General features: G+C 49.8%; 1 protein-coding gene across 1 annotated transcript; it reads left to right on the top strand.

Annotated features, from left to right (window-relative positions):
* Positions 1-6,664: 6,664 nt before the first annotated feature.
* ATP6AP1 (ATPase, H+ transporting, lysosomal accessory protein 1) lies at positions 6,665-13,320 on the top strand. Its single transcript, XM_006899918.1, has 10 exons — positions 6,665-6,810; positions 7,040-7,166; positions 9,239-9,313; positions 9,565-9,758; positions 10,094-10,134; positions 11,356-11,441; positions 11,806-12,044; positions 12,578-12,625; positions 12,711-12,942; positions 13,095-13,320. Exons 1-10 carry the CDS (start codon positions 6,665-6,667, stop codon positions 13,302-13,304), a joined length of 1,398 nt encoding a protein of 465 aa, XP_006899980.1. The 3' UTR covers positions 13,305-13,320.

Here is a 13,320-nt window from a genome sequence, read left to right as displayed (position 1 = left end):
AATTATTTTTGGTACAGTGACTCCGTATTCTTTCCATCTTATTCTTTTTTTTTTTACTGATTAGAATTTTTAAATTTTAATCTATTCATATAACAGAAATGTTCTTCCATCTTATTCTTATGCTTCCTGGATCATTCAAGATTTGCCCATAGCATCTTTCAGTATTACAACTGAAGGCTTAAATTTGTTCTTCAGTTCTATAAAAAGAGCAAGGGCCACATGAGGACAATCATATCTGACCATTATTAATTACATGAAGGGAAACTGTCCCTGTCAACAACATCAATAACACAAAACCAATTCCCATGAGGTCAGTTAAGTCCCCTACACTCCCACAGCTCTTTCTACTCATCCAACACCAAACTTACTGCTTTACTGGGTCCAAAATCTGATGTAATAGCTCACAGACCACACTGAACCATATTGGGGAAGTCAAAAGATTATAATGTAGGTTAGTAGCAGAATATATCAGGACAGCTTCCGAAATATGCTTGCTGGTGTTTCAGCCTTGAGCCTCATGGATTTAGGTTTGTGTTACAAAGTTCTCAGTCCTGTCACTATTGCCTCTCCCCCTCCCTCACCCTCATAGTCCTCCAATAAACTTGGCAAAGGGCTCTTAGCTCTGGTTCTGTGGGGATAGCAGTCTCATGGTCAGCTCCATGCTATGTTGATCTCTGATCCTCTGCTTTGGCCATACCTGTTGCTACCACAAGTCTAGATGGTACAAGAATTTCTGAGCCTGTATGGCAACTGTCCAGAATAAGAGCTGCATAGTAAAGTAGACTGGGCCGGGGGAAGAAGGGGGAAAAATAAGACAAAAAATATTTTCTGGGCCCAAAGATGTACTACATTCTTTTGCTTCCTATTTGCTGGCAGCAAAGATCTTCCAATCCTGCTTCTGGTTCTGTTCAATTTAATGGTGAGACTAGCCAATCCCCTTGTGGATTGCTGTTTTTGTTATTGTTAGGTGCTGTTGAGTTGAGTGTGACCCATCATGACCCTATGAACCACAGATCTGAACCCTGTTCTATTCTGTGCCATCTTCACTCTTCCTGGCACACCAGAGCCCATTACGCAGTTACTGTCTCAATCCACCTGGTCAAGGGTCTTCCTCTCCTTCACTGACCCTCCACCCTTCCCAGCATCATGTCCTTCAAGGAAGAGTGCCTTTTAGCAACATCCTTGAAGTATGTGAGGGAGGCAAAGTCTTACCATCTTTACCCCCAAAGAGCATTCTGGCTATACTTTCTCCAAGACATTTGTTTGTCCTTTTGCCCATCCATGGAATGTTCAGCAATCTTCTCCAACACCACAGCTCAAAGGCATCAATTATTCTTCTGTCATCTTTATTCATTGTATAGATCTCATATGCATATCAAGTGATTGAAAAGACCATGGCCTGCATCAGATGCACCTAAGTCCTCAAACAGACATCATTGCTCCCCAATAATTTGGAGAGGTCCCTAACTGCAGACTTTCCCAGTGCAAAATGTCTTCTTATTTCCTGACTGCTGGTACCAATGATGTTGATTGTGGATTCAAGTAAGATGTTGACAGTTTCAATCTTTTCTCTATTATGATGTTGCCTATGGGTCCAGTGCTAAGAATCTTTGTTTTCTTGATGTAGAGATGCAATCCATATTGAAAGTTGCATTCTTTGATCTTATGTAACAAGTGCTTCAAGTTCTCCTCACTTTCAGCAAGCAAGGTTGTGTCATCTGCATAACGCAGGTTATTGATGAGCTTTTCCTCTAATCTTGATGCCATATTCTTCATAGAATCCAGCTTCTTGAACCATTTTATCTGCATACAGATTGAATAGAGAGTACAGTCCTGACACACTCTTTTCTTAATTTTAAACCATATAGGGTTTCCCTTGCTCTGTTTGCACAACAGCCTCCTGGTCTAGGTATAGATTTCACATGAGCACAATTAAGTGTTCTGGGATTCTCATTCTTTTCAATGTTAGCCAAAACTTGTTATGATCCACATAGTAAAATGCCTTTGCATAATCAATAAAGCACAAAGATACATTCTTCTGGCATTCTTTGCTTTCAGCTAAGATCCATCTGACATCAGCAATGATATCCCTGGTGCCATGGCCTCTTCTAAATATGCCTTGAACTTCTGACAGTTTTCTACCTATGTACTGTTCTAGCCTTTTTTGGAATGATCTTCAGCCGTATTTTCCTTGCATGTGATGTTAATGATATTGTTTGACAGTTTCAACATTCAGTTGGATTACCTTTTTTGGGAATAGGAACAAATATGGATGTCTTCCAATCAGTTGGCCAGAAAGCTGTCCTCCAAATTTTCTGGCATAGACTGGTAAGTATGTCCAGCGCTGCATGTTAATTGAAATAAGTGAATTGGTATCCCACCGATTCCTGAGATGATAGATCTATCTATCTATCTATCTATCTATCTATCTATCTATTTAATGTTTTTTTGCCAATGCCTTCAATACAACTTCCACTTCCTTCTTCATTACCATTGGTTCCTGCTCATGTGGTACTTTGGGAATGTTTCATGGCCAGTCAGTTCTTTTTGTTACAGTGACTCTGTGTATTCCCTCCATCTTCTTTTTCGCCCTCCATGCTGCTTCTTTTGATACATCCTGAGTCATCTAATATTCATAGCATCTTCTATATTGCAACATGAGGCTTCAATTTGTTTTTCAGTTTTCTTAGCTTGAAAAATGCAGAGCAAGTTCTTCCCTTTTTAGTCTCCAATTCCAGCTGTCTGCACATTCCATTATACTTTGCTTTGTCTTCTTTTTTTTATTATTTTTTGTGTGTGTACCGTCAAATCAGATCTGACTGGTACAGGAGGATATTGCTCCTTCTTCTCCGGCAGAACATCGGGTGGATTCAAACCGTGTACCTCTGAGATTGCAGTGCAGCTTCTTGCCACTAGGCCACCAGAGCTCCCCTGCTTTGTCTTCTTGAGCTGTCCTTTGAAATCTGTTCAGCTCTTTTATTTTTACATCTTTTCCTTTTGTGTTGGCTGGCTGATGCTCTAATGCAATTGTTAGAGTCTCTGATATCCATTTCAGTTTTTCTTTTCTCCTCTGTCTTTGTAATGACCTTTGCTCTCTTCATGGATGATATCCTTGATGTCATCCCACAACTCATCTTATCTTCCATCATTGGTTTTCAATACTTCAAATATATTTTCAAGATGATTTTTAAATTCATATGGAATAGATTAAAGATCATATTTGGTTCTCGTGGACTTTTTAAAGTTTCTTCAGCCTCAATTTGAGTTTGCACATGAGCAATTGATGCTCTGACCCACAGTCAGCCCCTGCTGATAACGAGCTTCTCCAATGATTCCTTCCACAAATGTAGTCAATCTGATTCCTATGCAGCCGATCAAGTGAGGTCCAGGTGGAAAGTTGCTGTTTGTATCACAAACATATTTGTTGTTTGTTATGTGCTGTCGAGTCGCCTGTGAGTCATAGCAACCCTATGTACAACAGCTCTAAACTCTGCTCTGTCCTGTGCCAATCTCACTGTCTCCCGACACACCCATTCTGATTACTCCAGTCACTGAATCAATTCACCTCATAGAGGGTCTTCCTCTCCTGTGCTGTCCCCCCACCCTCCCAAGCTTGATGTCCTTCTCCAAGGACCGGTCCCTCCTTGCAACATGTCCAAACTATGTCAGACAAAGCCTCAGAATTCTTGCCTCCAAGGAGTAGCCTGGTTTAACCCTCTCAAGGATGAACCTGTTCATTTTCTTAGCAGTCCATGGTACATTCAATACTCTTCTCCAGCACCACAGCTCAAAGGCATCAATTCTCCTTTTATCCTCCCTAGTCATTGTCCAGCTCTCTGACACATAGCAAGTGATTACAAAGACCATGGCCTGTATCAGGTGTACCTTAGTCTCCAGAGTGACACCATTGCTCTTCAGTACCCTGGAGAGGTCCTTAACAGTAGACTTTCCCATTGTGATACGTCTTTCAGTTTCCTAGCTGCTGGTGCCCAGAGTGTTGACTGTGAGCCTAGCAAACTAAAGCTGTTAATCTCTTCACCATCCATCACGATGCTGCCAATCGGCCCAGGGGTGAGAATCTTTGTCTTCTTGACATTGAGCCTCAATCCATATTGAAGGCTGCAGTCCTTCAGGTCCTCCTCAGTTTCAGCAAGCAGGGTTGTGTCATCTGCATAACGCAGATTGTTGATGGATCTTACACCAATCCTGATGCTACACTATTGAGCAAATGTGCTGTCAAGGACCTCTTTTTTTATGACGGTAAAAGAGTAATGATAGATTTAGTAGGAAGTTACATCCTGGGAGGGAAGGAGAGGGAGAAAATTGTGCAACAATGAATGAATATTAAAAGAAACAGAACTGGGGAGAGGGATGGAAGGGGGAGGAAGGGAGGGAGGAAAATGTGCAACAATGAATGAGTCAAAAGCCAACTTTTCGGTAAACGTTCCTTTAAATCGCAGTTCAAATTAAAAATTTTCTTTAAAAAAAATTACATCCTCAAAGGGATGGACCTCTATACTTGAAAAAGATATAGAGAGAGTGTCAAAGACCTCTTAAAAAACAAAGATAATACTTTATGGAAGAGGTCCATATTTGTTTCCATTCCCAAATTGGAACACTTTTGAAAAATTTCCAAATGTGGAAACTATTGATCAATATCACTGATATCACATGCAAGCAAAATACTGCTAAAGATCATTCAAAAATGGCTGGAACAGTACATAGATAGGAAACTGCCAGAAGTTCAAGCCAGATTTAGAAGAGGCTGTGGCACTTGGGATATCATTGCTGATGTCAGATGAATCCTGGCTGAAAGTAAGGAATACCAGAAAGAATGTCTATTTGTGCTTCATTGACTATGCAAAAGTGTATGGATCACGTATGCAAAGACTGTATGGATCATGCCAATTTAGGCTGACATTGATAAGGAATGGGAACCCCAGAGCACTTGATTGTGCTCATGGGGAACCTATACTTGGAGCAGGAGGCTGTTGTGCGAACAGAGCAGTGAAACACTGCATGATTTGGAACTGAAAAGGGAGTGTGCCAGGGTGGCATTCTCTCTCCATACCTATTCAATCTGGATGCTGAGCAAATTATCTGAGAAGCTGGACTCTGTGAAGAGAAGAATGGCATCAGGATTGGAGGGAGACATCAATAATCTGTGTTATGCAGATGACACAACCTTGCTTGCTGAAAGTGAGGAGGGCTTGAAGTACTTGTTGCAGAAGATCAAGGAATGGTATGGATTGGCATCTCAATGCCAGGAAAATAAAGAGTCTTTCTTACCACTGGACCAATAGGCAGCATCATGATGGATGGAAAGGAGATTGAAACTGTCAACAGCTTCATCTTGCTTGGATCCACAATTAACACCCTTGGTACCAGGAGTCAGGAAATAAGGAGACACATTGCAATGGGAAAATCTTCAGTTAGAAACCTCTCCAAATTATTGAGGAGTAGTGATGTCAGTTCAAAGAGTAAGATACGTCTGATTCAGGCCATAGTCTTTCTGATTGCTTGCTGTGCATCTGAGACCTGGACAACAAATAAGGATGACAGAAAAAGAATTGACACCTTTGAGCTGTGGTGGTGGAGAAGGGCAGTGAACACCCCATGGATGGCCAGGAGAGGGTGCAGCCAGCGTGCTCCTTGGAGGCAGGAGTGAGGAGGCTTTGCCTCACAACCTTGGGGCATGTTGGTAGGAGGGGCTATGCCTTGGAGAGGGACATGATGCTGGAAAGGGTGGAGGGTCCTCGAAGGAGAGGAAGACCCTCCACCAGGTGTATTGGCACGGTGACTGCTGCAATGAGCTCTAGTGTGTCAGGAAGTGTGAGGACGGCGCAGGATAGAACAGGGTTCAGATCTTTTCAGATCTTTAGGGTCACTATGAGTCATACTCGACTCGACGGCACCTAACAACAACGACAACCATGATGTTGTCTACCGGTCCAGGGGTATTTTTTGTTTTCTTGATACTGAGATGTAACTGAGATCGAAGACTGTTGTGTTTGATCTTCCCCTCAAGGAGATTAATTTTGAAGATGGGGAAGGAATGCGTGGTGGTGACCTAGTGGCAAGAAGGTCCGCGGCAGTCCTGGAGGCACGCGGTTCGAGTCCACCAGTTGCTCTGTGAGAGAAGGATGGATCATCTCCTCCCTTTTGATTAACTGTTTCTGAAAAGCCGCTGGACAGTCAGCTATGGGTTGGTTCTGACTCGAAGGTACACAACAACAACATGAGACGGAACACACTAACAAGTAAGAACGGCCATAAGTAAGTCAACAAGTAAGAACCAGACCATCTGGTCGGGGGTCTGTGGAGCCGCGTCGCAGACCTGCGTTTGCCCCTCGCGCGCTTTCCCACCCGCCATGGTCGCGTAGGCGTATTACAAGCCCAGCCTCGCGCAGCAGTGAAGGTAGGAACCAACTGTACTCGCCACTCCCTCTTTACTCCAGAGTGTGCGGCCTGGAGATACGTCCAGCCAACCATTCAGGAGGACCTGCCTTGAGTGACAGGCATTTTATCCAGTCACCTGCAGGCAGCTTGCATGTGGGCCAATGGTGGCGCGGGGCGGGGTGGCGGTCACCTGATCGCAGCGGAGGAGGCGGCGGCGGCGGCGGCGGCGGCAGTGGCAGCCGGAGCGGTACAGACTCGGGTTGTGATGGCGGCGGCTCAGTGGCAGATGGGGGTGCGGCGGGCCTTGGCGCTCTGGATGATGCAGTGGCTGCTGCCGCTGTTACTGGCAGCGACGGCGACCGCAGTGCCAGCAGAGCAGCAGGTGCCGCTGGTGCTGTGGTCCAGTGACCGGTGAGTGGCCTGGGGTGGGGGTCGGGTGGGGGGTTGGACCAAGCTCGGCCTCACCTCTGACTCCGGAACGGGCTGGGCGGGGATGGCGAGCCCCGGGGGTTGAGGGGCTCACGCCTCTTGCCCGGAGCGCAGTGGGCCCGCTGGGCCGAGCTCCTGCCCCCGGCCGAGTGACGAGCCTGTGCCCTAACCTCGGCGCCCTGCTTGATGGCGCTTTGCTGTTTCAACGCAGGGACCTGTGGGCTCCTGCGGCCGACACTCACGAGGGTCACATCACCAGCGACATGCAGCTTTCCACCTACTTGGACCCCGCCTTGGAGCTGGGCCCCAGGAACGTGCTGCTGTTCTTGCAGGACAAGGTACGCCGCCCAGGCTTCCGTCATCATGAGGCCACCACGAGCCTTCCCCCACAGTACTTCTGCCCATTCCCCAAGTGACGCAGTGTGACCTTGTCCCAACTGTGAACAGGGGTGGCACACCTCTTTGAGGCCTGTAGGGGAAGCTTCGGTGGGAGTGGGGGGGCTCCGGAACAGCACTGTCTTGACTGGGAAGGTGGGCTGCATGTCTGCACACTGCCCACCCTTCAGGCCCCCGAGCTGGGCATTGAGGTTCTTTTGACCTGCGAAGACTGATGCCCAAGGAGGGAAGTGGCTTGCCCGAAGTCACACAGCATTGGTGGCAGAGTAGTGGTTCTGATTGAAAACAGTTCTGATCAAAGGCCTCACTTACAGGGTGACACCCCCCACCCCCCAGGCATCATGCTGTTGATGTCATGATCTGGGTTTCACTCCCCAGGAACTTAAGCTTTGTGGAGGGGAAGTGATTGCTAAAGTTCCACAGATTCTAGACACAAGAAACAGTTCCAGGAAGAGTTGGACGGGTCTGTGCTCAGGAGGAGTCGAGGTTCTCTCCCATCAGATCCCTCTGGCCTCCACAAAGGCACGAGACCATGAGAAATGTCTGCAAGCTTAGAATTGATGAAGGATGTTGTTGAACTGTGGCTTCCACATTTTGCTTTAGAGCTCTTCCCCTTGTGGTCTAGTGTGTTGTTGCTTGTTGAGTAGGCTGTGGTGATTCTGCCCTAGCCTTCCCTAAGGTGGTAAATCATGCAGTCCTACTTGAAGCCAGCCTAGTCCTACCGCTTATCTGCCCTCCAGGTTGTGAGGAGAGGTTCCTAGAACCTGTGGAAACCTAGGAGGCTTGTTCATCTACCAGGGTGAGGGGTTGCTCTGCCTCCGGTGTTCTTAGGTGGTGGAGATACACCAGTGAGCAGTATAACCCTAGGCCCTCTGGTCAGGAAGCTGACATTCTTTTGAGGGTGAGCGGTAACTGTGAAAGCAGGTGTTCAACACGTTGCCGCACACTTAAATTGGCAACCGTGCTTAGAAACACATTTTTATTTTTTTTGCCATCGTTTGCGGCAATGTGTTAAAGCAGCACCAGTGCTATAACCTACAATATCAGAAGCTGGTTGCTGTCAGATCAAGGTGGTCTGCCAGGGCTTCTCCAAAGAGGGACTGTTGAGTAGAGACCTCAGTGGAATGGACAGAAGCCACGCGGTTGAGAGGGAAGGCTGTTCCAGGCCAAGAGAACAGCATATGCAAGGGCTGGGTGCCTGGAGTGAAGTGAGGGGGAGGGGTCGGCAGAGCTGGCACTCAGATGAGGTGGCCCTGGTAGGTTGGAGATGAGTCTGGTCAAACTGCTCAGTGCTGGAGGGAGACCTGTGGTAGAAGTGCTATGGTGTCCTGATCGAAGGGTACATACGGCACCCACCTGTCCCTGTCTGTCTGCAGAAAACCAGGCTTCCCCTGGCTTTAGGAAGGAGAGTCTTGGCCCTCAAAGGAGCTTAGCTGTCCTGCTAGAGACAGAGGAGGTGGGGTCAAGTTTGTTTGCTAAACAGCAGAGTTAGGGAAGCTGATTGGCTTGGCCTCTGGGCTGAAGCGAGAAAAGCCAGAGGCAGCTGGGACTGAGAGGTGGGAGTAGAAGTGAAGGACATTGCTGGGTTGCAGAGGCAAAGGTTTGGGGCTGGGGAGTGCCAGAGACTTGAAAATGTTTCTACCAGCATTTCCCAAGACTCTGCCTCTCCCGTCTTCCAAAACAGGCAGGGAGGGGAAATTCTCAAGTCCCTTTGAAAGGATCCCAGACTTGCGTGCCACCCGGGCAGCCTCCCACCCTGGCAGCCTTGTCTCTCTGCTTTCAGTCCCAGGGGAGGGGCAGGGTGCCTGGCCTCTCCTGCTCCTCAGCTTCCCTCTTCACAGTTCCTCTTGTCCCTCCGATGACTTGACTCCTGTGACCAGTTAGATTTCCTGCCTCGTGACACTGAACATTCTGGAGGGAAGGAGAGTACCCCTTCAACCGTCCTCCAAACGGGCCCTCCTGAGCCCTGCCCTTGACTTGCCCAGCCTCAGATGACTGTCCCTCTTCCCCCTAGTTGAGCATTGAGGATTTCACTGCGTATGGAGGAGTGTTTGGCAACAAGCAGGACAGCGCCTTTTCAAACCTGGAGGTAAGAGGCCCCAGGTGGGTGCTGTGCAACATCTGGGGGTCCTGCAGCCCACCCGTAGCATGATACCAACTCCCCTAAGGAAGAAGACACTGGCTGCAGAGTCCAACGGCCTGTGGCAGTGCAGGGTGGCTATAAGACCTTGTGTGGCATGCCTCGCTAGAGGAGGGCTGCAGGAGAGGCCTTGGGAGTGAGCTTTGGGACACAGCAGTCCTGATTCCTCACTGACTCTGCCCTCCACACCCTGTCCGCAGAATGCCTTGACCCTGGCCCCCTCCTCGCTGGTGCTCCCTGCTGTAGACTGGTATGCTGTCAGCACCCTCACCACCTATCTACAGGAGAAGCTCGGGGCCAGCCCCCTGCACGTGGACCTGGCTACATTGCGGGAGCTGAAGCTAAATGCCAGCCTCCCCGCCTTGCTGCTCTTCCGACTACCCTACACAGCCAGGTACCCTGCTTTCGGGTACCCTGCTCCCAACGGATCAGCCTCAATAGCTGAGACCCTGCCTTCTGATAGTGCAGTGCACCCATGGCACCTGAAGCCCTTCCAGAAGGTGTTGGTGTGGTCGGAGGAGGGAGGGGGATTGAAAAGGGACAGAAAGCCCTGAGTGCAAGTGTGCAGGGAGAATAGGGGAGACTGGTGACCTTACAAGCTGCAGCCTTGACCTTGAATGGAGGCTGTGACTGGCAGCATAGAGAGGTGGGTGGGTACAGAGCAGAGCATACCCAGGGGAGCTGCCTGCCTGTCTATAGGAGGGCACTGACCTCTTATCTCTCTGATAGCGCTGGCCTGATGGCACCCAGGGAAGTCCTCACAGGCAATGGTGAGTGGCACTGGCGATCTGTCCCCTTCCTTGGCCTGCCCTTCCCCATCCTCTGCCGCCTGTGTAGCACAGTTGGTGACATGCTTCCTGAGAAGAGGCCGACAGAGACTCAAGAACTCTTTCCCACTTCCATGTCCCAGTCATTGTCTCACGAGATGATGAAGCGACCACGCAGCACTGGGCTGTGGGATGGGTGTGAGCATGGAGAGAGTCTGCCAAGAACCTGCTTTTCCCTATCAGAGTAAATCAAAGATTTGGGATGCAAGAAACTAGTCAGTTGCCACATTCTAGTTTTGGGGGACTTGGCAGTTTGCCATGAAAGACACCCCTAAGCTTTGTGCAGTGGCAGTATCGTAGCCAATGATGTCTTAGCCGAGGAGTGATTATTGCTAATTGAAAGACACTTACCCCAAAGTTCTCTTGTCTTGGCTCTGACTCATGGTGCTCCATGTGTGGCAATTGAACTGTGCTCCTAAGTGGCTGATTTTGGAGATTGCCAGGGCTTTCATCTGAGGCGCAGGGACTCTGGTGGCGTAGTCCATAGGGAGTAGCACTATTGAAGCAAAGGCCAAGCCTCTCTGGTGGTTCAAATCTACCAGTGGCTCTAAGTGAGAAAGATGAGTAATCTCCTCCCATGTGATTCCCAGCCTTGGAACCCCGGTGTGGGGAGGGGGTGCCGGGAGTTGGTTCTAACACAATGGCAGTTTGGATTTAGTTTTTGTTTTCCTCTGAGAGCCTCTGGGTAGACTTGAACTGCCAACTTTTTGGTTAACAGCTAAGTGTTTAATCATTTGCATGAGCCAAGGATGCCTTGGGATCCCGCCACAGAAGCCATGAGACCACATAATTAGATCCCTGGCTGTGCTCCCAAATGTATACCCTTCTCTAAATTCCCGACCTGTGTCCACATTTCTGGCAAATCTGTTGTCACTGCTAAGTGTTTCTTTATATACCCATCACGTCTGTGGGTGTTGCCCTGTTTCTGTTTGTTATCACTCGTCCTTTGAGGTTTGCTGAGCAGCGTTCCCATTCCCATGGTCTGGGGCAGGTGGATGGAGGGCTGGCTGGTGCTGGCAGCTCAGAGGTTGATGGGAACCTGGAGAGTTCCGCAGCATCACACCACAGGTGGTGAGGCCATTGTGGTGTATGCTCCTCATGACCAAGTGATCGGGTCGTGTCAGCAGCATGTGACCCCCGTTTTTTGCTCTCCCTGCCGTGTAGACGAGGTCATCGGGCAGGTGCTGAGCACCCTCCAGTCTGAGGACGTGCCATACACTGCAGCCCTCACAGCAGTGCGCCCTTCCAGAGTACGTGCCCTTCTTTTCGGGGTGCTGGAGGAGTGGGGTGGCGGGGTGCACAAGTTGATGCAGGGGGTATTGGGGGACTGGGGGGAATGCTTAAGTTGGGCCTCCTCCCCTCAGCAGTAGGTGCCACCTCTGCATGGTGGGCTCCTGGGCTCTCAACATGAACCCAGTCGAATGTGTCTGTGGCTAAGAATTAGGATTATAGTCTGGGTTGTTTTGGACTGGGAGAACTATTTGGAAGAAGGGTTCTGAGTCTTGCCAGTGGGTGTTGATGAGAGGCTTGTCCTCTGGGGAGGGGGCAGGGCAGGTAGTCTGGGCCCCCCTGGTCTAGAGTGGAGGTGAGAAGATGCTGGGGTTGTCCTCACAGGTGATCCGGGATGCTGCCATGGTTTCTGGAGGGCTAGGTCGGCAGCTGCTAGCAAAAGCATCACAAGTGGATGTGCCTCACCCCCCTGTGAGCTACAATGACACAGCCCCCCGGATCCTGTTCTGGGCCCAGAATTTCTCTGTGGCTTACAAAGACCAGTGGGTGGACCTGACCCCCCTCACCTTTGGGGTCCAGGAGCTCAACCTGACTGGCTCATTCTGGAACAGCTCTGTTGCCGGGTGAGAGCACTTGGGCTGAGAGGTGGGTGGTCGAGTGGGTGGGGATGGCAGGATCTGGCTGGGTGTGGTCCTGGGGGATCGTGCCAAGTTCTGCCTCCACACTTTCTGGTCTTTGCTTTGGACCTTGGATGTGAACTTAATGCCTCCCCTAGAGCAGAACTTGCTGAACAGAACCAAGGGCTGGTACTGGTCCAGCTTCCAGAGCCAGCTCCGGGACTCCTATGCCCTTGCTATGTGGCTAGAGACTGCTCCTCTGTTTGCCTTCACCCTCTAAAACCTACCCTCGGCACTCCCGTTCCCTTCATGGAATGAAGGATGAAGCCTGAACTCTGGGAATCAGAGGAACGAGCTTGGAGCTGGAACTGAGAGAGATCTGGCTTCTAGCTCATTCCCGAGTTCCGACGGGGGACTGGGGTCTTAGTTTTCCCACCTATAATAGGGGAGCCCTGATTCCTAGATGCTTATGAGGACCTGGTAGCTGCTTGAGCTTCTTCTCAGGGCCTCACCACAGGCCTTTTCCTTTGACCCTGCAGACTCTCATTGACCTATGAGCAACTGTTTGGTGCCAGAGTGACATTCAAGTAAGTTCTGGGGACGCCAGGGTGAGGCAGGCTGGTTGGGGCTCTGCTTTTCACTTGCCTGACTGCTCGTGCTGTTTGCTCCCAGGTTCATCTTGACTAACCGCTTCTACCCAGTGTCTGCCCGCCACTGGTTTACTCTGGAGCAACTTGAGATCCACAGCAATGGCTCTATCGACTACTTCAACGCTTCCCAGGTCACCGGGCCTAGCATCTACTCCTTCCACTGCCAGTATGTCAGCAGCCTCAGGAAGAATGGCAATCTCCTCGTACCCCACGCCAAATCCTCCCTCTGGCACTTGACGCTCCAGGACTTCCAGGTACGGAGAGGGGAGCAGGGCTGCTGTGAGCAGAGGCGGCCACAGCGGCCTTCCATTCTCTGGCCCGGGCAGATCGGACACCTGGGACTTGCTGGCTGTCCTCAGTGTGTGGACCCCAGTGTTTGTTCTGATTATGTCTTGTCTGGCCCCAGATTCAGGCCTTCAATGTGACGGGCGAGCGTTTCTCCTACGCCAGCGACTGTGCGGGGTTCTTCTCTCCAGGCATCTGGATGGGGCTGCTCACCTCCTTGTCCATGCTCTTCATCTTCACCTACGGCCTGCACATGATCCTCAGCCTCAAGACCATGGACCGCTTTGATGACCACAAGGGCCCCGCCATCTCCCTAACGCAGATAGTGTGACCACCTGCGCTGGAGG

This window comes from Elephantulus edwardii, unplaced genomic scaffold, assembly GCF_000299155.1.
Source record: "Elephantulus edwardii isolate Elephantulus edwardi_28Jun2011 unplaced genomic scaffold, EleEdw1.0 scaffold00269, whole genome shotgun sequence".
Taxonomy (NCBI): Eukaryota; Metazoa; Chordata; class Mammalia; order Macroscelidea; family Macroscelididae; genus Elephantulus; species Elephantulus edwardii.
This window is presented reverse-complemented; position numbering and strand designations above follow the sequence as displayed.